Consider the following 7253-nt stretch of genomic DNA (forward strand, 5'->3'; position numbering starts at 1 on the left):
GTTTGGCCTTTTCACACTTTCACACTTTTCACACTTCTGGATATTCCTATCATTTACATGGTTTTCTATATACTGTATATGGGCATTTCTTCAACTAGGGGCACTTTTAGCCTTGTGAAGTTGAACAAAAAACTTAATCAAAAAAAAAAAAAAAAACTTGATCAAAAGTTAGGTAACACATTCTCATACGTTGAAATAATTTCTCTAGTTTTAAGGTCTGTTAGAGGACAAACTTAGATTACAAGAGAAACTGTTAATATTTTAATTTTTTTGCAATGAACAAATGTCATTTCCACCACATCTCAATATACAGCTGTTATTAAAAAATAGAATAACTTATGCCACTCAAGAATTGTCTAAGATCATTTTTGTAACTAGTTTTACCAGTTTTTCCAAAATGTACATTAATTATATATTTGTTAATGAGATAAATTAACTGCCCTAAGGACCAAATGCTGAACTGTACCCCTGTCACACTCTGAAATTTAATATTAGTTTGGGTAAGAGTTTATTTGAAAATAAATAACTTGAATATTTATACTAAGTAGAGCACAATATCATAAATTGTGGATAAATATTTAATGTGTGATGAGAACTTTTTAAATATTTTTAAAAAATGTGTGTGGTGATGTAAATGACAGGGTGGTGGTGGAAATGACAGGGTGTGGTGGAAATGACAATGAATGTAACGTGAATGTAGAGAAACAGTAGATATTTTTATTAGAAAAATACTTAAACTCATAACACTCATTAAACTCAATTAACAGAGTCATTAAACAAACTCAGCACTACACTAAAACAGGTGTGGTTGATGTACTGTATAAAACTGATTTGTCTCACAGATGAACGGTTACAGTGCATACTGTAAAGAACTGACACAACTGATGGCCAGGGAAAATACAAGCAATAAAAGATGCATAGAAAAATTAAACAAAGTGAGATAATTATGAGGTTAATGTTCTGAAATGTTCTTATTGGTCTCTTAAATGAACACGCATCTTCTGTAAAGAGTAACTGTAAAGAACACCTGAAACTGTAACATTTAAACAGAGATGTGGAATCTGGAAAATTTTGAGCATCTTGAATGTGTGAATGTATGTATGTTTGCATGTGTGTGTGAGAGAGGGAGCGTTTGCTCATGTGCGCATGTGTGTGTATGTGTGCATATGTGTGTGATGTGATTCGAAGCCACATCTAATTAAGTGTTTCACATATTTCTTCCCAAACAGACACAACAATTTCCTTGTGACGTTTGGTCACTGGTACAGGCTCAGGGATTAGGCCTATGATATTCTTGGTTTGGTACCAGATTATGTCATCCCTTAGAGGCCAAAAAAAACGATTGAGACCAACACGGCTCATGGTTTTAACCAGAGCACCACTGTAGACATCAGTATCCTGTATGATGCCAGGATAAATATCTCCATCATACTTCACAGCACACCACTGACCAACGTGTCCCTCGTTCAAGTCCACAATGTGCCGCAGACCTATTTGAGGTGTGTCAGGATGCGATGTACTGGTTGAGGGAGAAGCTTCGTCCCAATGCTGGAACATGACTGTTTCTGGATTGAAACATTTGCAGTCATGAGGTGCAGAGCAAAAGCAACTGAGGATTCTCCATGACATTTGGCTTGGGCTAGCAGAGGTTATCTGAAAGGAGAGGAAAAACTGTTAAGGCATGAACTTAGCTCATGTAAAATTATTTGTTTGAGACGACTGTGGACTGTCAACCATTACCTGATGAATCTTCATTGTGCCACAGATTGTTTGTAGCTCGGATGGCACATGAATGTCCATACACTCAATTTCTTCTGGCTCAACATAGAAGAGCTCTGTGGCAGACTTTTGCTGTTGAAGCTCCTCAAAGAGCACCAGAGCATTTGGTATGTCCTTCCCTCTAGCTATGATGTCATCAGCTCTTCTTTTCACTGCTGCTCCTATCCCATCAGCAGGGCCTTTTCCATGGCCAGCCTCCAGAAAGTTCCAAGTGAGTTTCTTCCAGCCCATCTGATATGGAATGTTGGTGAAGAAGTAGAAATTCTTTTTGGAGCGGTATTGGGTGGTCGGCCCATCACTGACCACATGTAGCACTGAAGCAGTGGGGTATTGATCCTTCAGGAAAGTGAGGACCTTTGATAGAAGTGCCCAAATAGCACAGGGGTCATGACGAAAAGAGGAGCTGATTGAGCAGACTGAAATCACACTGTTTTTGGTGTAGGCCACACCAGTGTGAAGTGAGGGCTGTTTATGCGAATCACCAAAATGTACAGCTTGGATTTTGCTGCTGTACTTGCAGAGAAAATTCTCTGCAAAGTCAATATGGAGGACAACCTCATCTTCACTCAGATTCTCTTTTAAACCACGAAGAGCAGCATATTGGTGTCTGATGTTATAGACATGTGTTTCTTTTAGTCCTAAGCGAAAGTCCTCAAGCAAAGTATGCAGAGTACTTGTAACCTTCTCTTTAACTGTTAAATGGATTGTGATTTTTTTCTTCACTACCATCTTTCTTTTTCTTCAGTCTCTCCTCAGCTTTTCCCTTCCACTCATACCAAAATGTTTGGGTCCCACGGTCAAAGGATGAGATTTCCAATTCTTTGGCTTCACAAACGGTACATTTCCTGTTCATACATTGCTTGGTATAGTTTGGCGAACAGCACAGGGATACAATCAGATCTTCAATGTTGCTGCTTTTAATGACTTTATGATAAAGCAGCTTGTCTGCCGTACTCTGCAGATAGGCATGTCTTGCAGAGGCATGTGTCTCTATCCTTAACTGTGGGCTTTACAATCCAAAACAGATGTCTCTTACAGAACTCACTGTTAGAAATTCTGATGTCAGGATACTCAGAATCTACTCTCACAATCCATATCAATTGTACTTTTTAACCATAAATGTCATTTCCACCACATGCTGTCTTTTCCACCACAGAGGGCAGTGTGGTGGAAATGACTGTGGTGGAAATTACATTTCTGTAGTTTTTTGTGAAAAAATGGAAGATAGCTTCACTGATTAGCTTTGAATTAATACTTAGGATGTGATGTATGCAAAATACTCTTATTTAACTTAAAATTTTTAGCTTTTTAAAAACACCCTTGAAGTTACAGCATGTTTGGAAATGACATAGAATAAATATATTAACTGATCTAACTGCTCTGATGTCCCTGAACGATTCCATAGAAACCACCTAAACAATCTTTCACACAAACTTTTTAAAGGGACATTACAGCATTGTGGTGGAAATTACACCAATACTGTGTGACAGCTATATTTTGTATAAAAAGTAATATTGATAGTAGTCTCACATTAATTACTATAATGTATTTTAATTATTTTACTAGTATTTAATTCCGGTACATTAATAGTTACCAGATAAGTAATATTTTTAAACTGTATTTTCATTGTTGAAGTTTAAAAGTCTGGGTGTGCGACAAGGGGAAAACAGTGATTTTGGCACCTATAAGGAGGTTGGAAAGTATGAAAAAATCATAATAGAAAGGTAGTAAATTTTTTTAAAGGTGTTTTTATTGATAGTTTGACAAAGAAAAAAGAATTTGTCAAAAATGTATTTTTTAAAATATGATCAAAGAACATAAAAGTGCTCATAGACTAAGAATCACCCATACACACACACACACACACACTCACATTATATATATATATATATATATATATATATATATATATATATATATATATATATATATATATATATATATTGTAGGGCTCTTCGAGAGATGGGACACGGAAAAAGGGGCACAGAGACGGTGTGAGAGATAACAAAAGAGAGGTATTTATTTCCTCACTCACTTAAAGCAAAAACAGAAATTAAGAAGGCAGCAAAAGTGAGTTCTTCCTGTAGGGGCGGTTGGGCAGAGGACCAGGCTCCAAAACCTGGCAGCAAGAGGAGGACAGCAGGAGAATAATACAGCAGCCCTCCCCAGGAGATTAGCAAGGCTCAGCCAGCAATGTGGAGTCCCGGGTCAGCTGGATGTCTCTTAAAAACAAGAGGAGAAAATGAAGGCTCCCGGCTCTGTGTATGACCTGGAACGAGAAATCTTGTAAAGATAAGAACCACCTCGTTACCCTGGCCTTGGTGTCCTTCGCCTTGGCCATCCAGAGTAGAGGGGCATGGTCTGTCACCAGGGTGAAGTGTCGCCCTGCCAGGTAGTACCGGAGGTCCTCCACAGCCCACTTGATGGCCAGGGCTTCTCGTTCCACTGCGGCATAGTTTCTCTCAGCGGGGGTCAACTTCCGGGAGATAAAGAGGACCGGGTGTTCTTCTCCCTCGAACTATAATAGCCCGCTAATCCTAAAAAGGCCCGTACCTGTTTCTTTGACGTGGGTCGAGGGTACTCTCTCACGGCCTGGACCTTTTTCTCCTGGGGCTTTAGCAGTCCCCGGCCGATGCAGTATCCCAGGTACTGGGCCTCGGACAGGCCCAGGTGGCACTTGTGGGGGTTTGCCGTAAGACCAGCTGTTCAGAGGGCCCCCAGAACCTCCCCCAGGTGGAATAGGTGATCGGACCAGGTGGAGGAATGGATTACTACATCGTCCAGGTAGGCGGCAGCGAAGGCGCGGAGGGGTCGGAGGACGATGTCCATGAGGCGCTGGAAAGTGGCCGGGGCCCCATGTAGGCCGAACGGAAGGACCCGGTACTGCCAGTGGCCATGTGCGGTGCTGAAGGCGGTCTTTGGCTTCGCCTCTGGCGCCAGGGCGACTTGCCAATAGCCCTTTGTCAGGTCAAGGGTGGAAATAAGCCGCTCCACCAGATCATCAACTCGAGGGAGGGGATAGCTGTCGAAGTCTGAAATCTGGTTGAGCCTCCGGAAGTCGTTGCACAGGCGGATGGACCCATCTGGTTTAGGCACCAGCATGATGGGGCTGGACCAGGGGCTGGCAGATTCCTCGATAATCCCCTCTTTCAGCATGCGTTCTACTTCCTCTTCAATAGCCTGGTGTCGAGCTTCTGGGACCCTATATGGTCGTAGTCGAACCACCATCCCAGGAGGGGTCCTGATCTCGTGATGTACCAGTGCCGTGCATCCTGGCCGGGATGAGAAGACATCCGCAAACCGGTCCAGGAGCTCTGTGAGGTCGTGCTGCTGGGCTAGTGTGAGATCCTCTCCCCTCCGTATTAGGGCCCATTCTTGGGGACCTGTGTGAAGGGAGGCAAACACAGACACCACAGCCGGCGGGGGAATCCATTTTTTTAAAAGGTTGATGTGATATAGTTTGGTGTCTGCACGCTTACCTGGATGTTGCAGCCGATAGTTCACCGGTCCCACCTTTTCGAGGACAGTGTATGGGCCCTGCCACTTTGCCAGGAACTTACAGGCTGCACTGGGAATGAGGAGCATTACTTGGTCCCCAGGGCGAAGTTCCCTCGCCTGGGCGGGCCGATTGTACGTCCTCTGTTGTGCTCGCTGGGCCTCCTCAAGGTGCTCCTTCACGATGGGCCCAACACGCTCGATGCGGGTCTGCATGTCCTGGACGAATTCAATGACGGAGCGGAAAGGGGAGGGTTGCTCCTCCCAGGCCTCGTGGGCAACGTCCAGCATGCCCCGCGGCCGCCGCCCAAACAGGAGCTCGAAAGGGGTGAAGCCTGTGGACGCCTGGGGTGTTTCCCGGATTGCAAAGAGCATGTATGGAAGATGGAGGTCCCAATTCCATCCTTCCTGGTCTACCACCTTCCGTAGCATACGTTTCAGGGTCTGGTTAAAACGTTCCACCAAGCCATCTGTCTGGGGGTGGTAGACGGCAAAAGCCCAGGACCTCGGCGTTCATGCCCGGCCATGTGAATCGGTCCCGCAGTTTCTCTAGTGTGTTCTTGGGTCCCAGATGGCCCCCCAAGGGGTGAGTGTGGGCTAGGTGGAGCAGAGGCGGGGTACGTTGGCGTGGCACCACCAGTAGGTCGCAAGGTTCTCCTCTTGTTTTTCAGAGACATCCAGCTGACCCGGGACTCCACATTGCTGGCTGAGCCTTGCTAATCTCCTGGGGAGGGCTGCTGTATTATTCTCCTGCCGTCCTCCTCTTGCTGCCGGGTTTTGGAGCCTGGTCCTCTGCCCAACCACCCCCTACAGGAAGGACTCACTTTTGCTGCCTTCCTAATTTCTGTTTTTGCTTTAAGTGAGTGAGGAAATAAATACCTCCCTTTTGTTATCTCTCACACCGTCTCTGTGCCCCTTTTTCCAAAACCTCTCTCCTGGGTGGCCTGTTGAAAGAGTGAAGAAATAGGGTTAACCTGCGGCGGGGGTTCACCTGGAGAGGAGTCGCTGGCGTCTCTGTCCCCCCGAGCCATGCACGCCCAGCGGTCCCGGCCCTTCTGCTTCTGTTCCGGCCCACACTTGGTAGTGGCCTTCATGGCGGCAGCAAACCCCGGCCAGTCGTGTCCCAGTAGGAGGGGGACCGGGAGATCTGGGATAAATCCGATGAGGAGCGGCCACTCTCCTGCTTTGCTACGGATCTTGACCTGTGCGGTAGGGACCGAATGGGCATCGCCATGGACGCACGAGACCGCGAGAGTCCCCACCGACTTTATGGGGGCGGGGAGTATGGTGGGGCGGGCCAGCGTGACCGTACTCCCCGAATCCAGGAGCGCCGACACCGGGCGGCCATTTACCTCCACAGTAAGGCGGGCCCCCTTTGGAATGGTGGGGGTTTGTAGGCCACAACTCGCGAGCCATTGTTTGGGGGCCTGAGTTGGGGCTCTGAGGTCCGGTTCGGTGGGCATGGGCTCATCAACCGGTCCCAGGGTGGGGCGGCTATCCAGAGGTCTCCTCTCCCAGATCCGTTCGGACACTGGCTGTTGTCGGGGCTGGGGGTGGCGGGTGCTGGCCTGGAAGTCTCTTCGAGCATCCCGACCCATTTCTAGGGTGGCCTTGGCATGTTCCAGGGTGTTCAGAAGGTCCTTTGTGTCCTCTGGGCCCTTCAGCCCAACAGCCTTCCGTTCTTCGGCCGGCAGCGCTCGTAGGAACCGGTCCTTGGCCACTCTTTCTGTGACCTCTTTGGCCGTTAGTCGATCACTCTGCAACCAGCGCCGGGTGATACGCAGAAGTTCATCCATCTGGGGACGAGGATTGCTAGTTGGATCATACCGCCACCTATGGAAATCTCCGGCTGCCATGACATGGGATCGACCACAGCGGACGAGAATTTCCTCTTTCACCGTTTCATAGTCTCGAGCGTTTTCTGGATCCAACGCGTAATACGCCAATTGGGCATCTCCACTGAGCAACGGGGATAAGGC

General features: G+C 46.6%; 1 protein-coding gene across 2 annotated transcripts; it reads right to left on the reverse strand.

Moving 5' to 3' along the window:
* Window positions 1-634: 634 nt before the first annotated feature.
* On the reverse strand, window positions 635-2753 carry LOC132861944 (uncharacterized). Of its 2 annotated transcripts, XM_060893677.1 has the most exons (3): window positions 1741-2753; window positions 1625-1653; window positions 635-1308 (listed from the first exon to the last, which is right to left on the reverse strand). In XM_060893677.1, exons 1-3 carry the CDS (start codon window positions 2506-2508, stop codon window positions 1284-1286), a joined length of 822 nt encoding a protein of 273 aa, XP_060749660.1. In that variant the 5' UTR covers window positions 2509-2753; the 3' UTR covers window positions 635-1283. The 2 variants fall into 2 exon arrangements, with proteins under 2 accessions (XP_060749660.1, XP_060749659.1); XM_060893676.1 differs by having other exon boundaries at window positions 635-1653.
* Window positions 2754-7253: the final 4500 nt, after the last annotated feature.

This window comes from Tachysurus vachellii, chromosome 19, assembly GCF_030014155.1.
Source record: "Tachysurus vachellii isolate PV-2020 chromosome 19, HZAU_Pvac_v1, whole genome shotgun sequence".
Classification (NCBI taxonomy): Eukaryota; Metazoa; Chordata; class Actinopteri; order Siluriformes; family Bagridae; genus Tachysurus; species Tachysurus vachellii.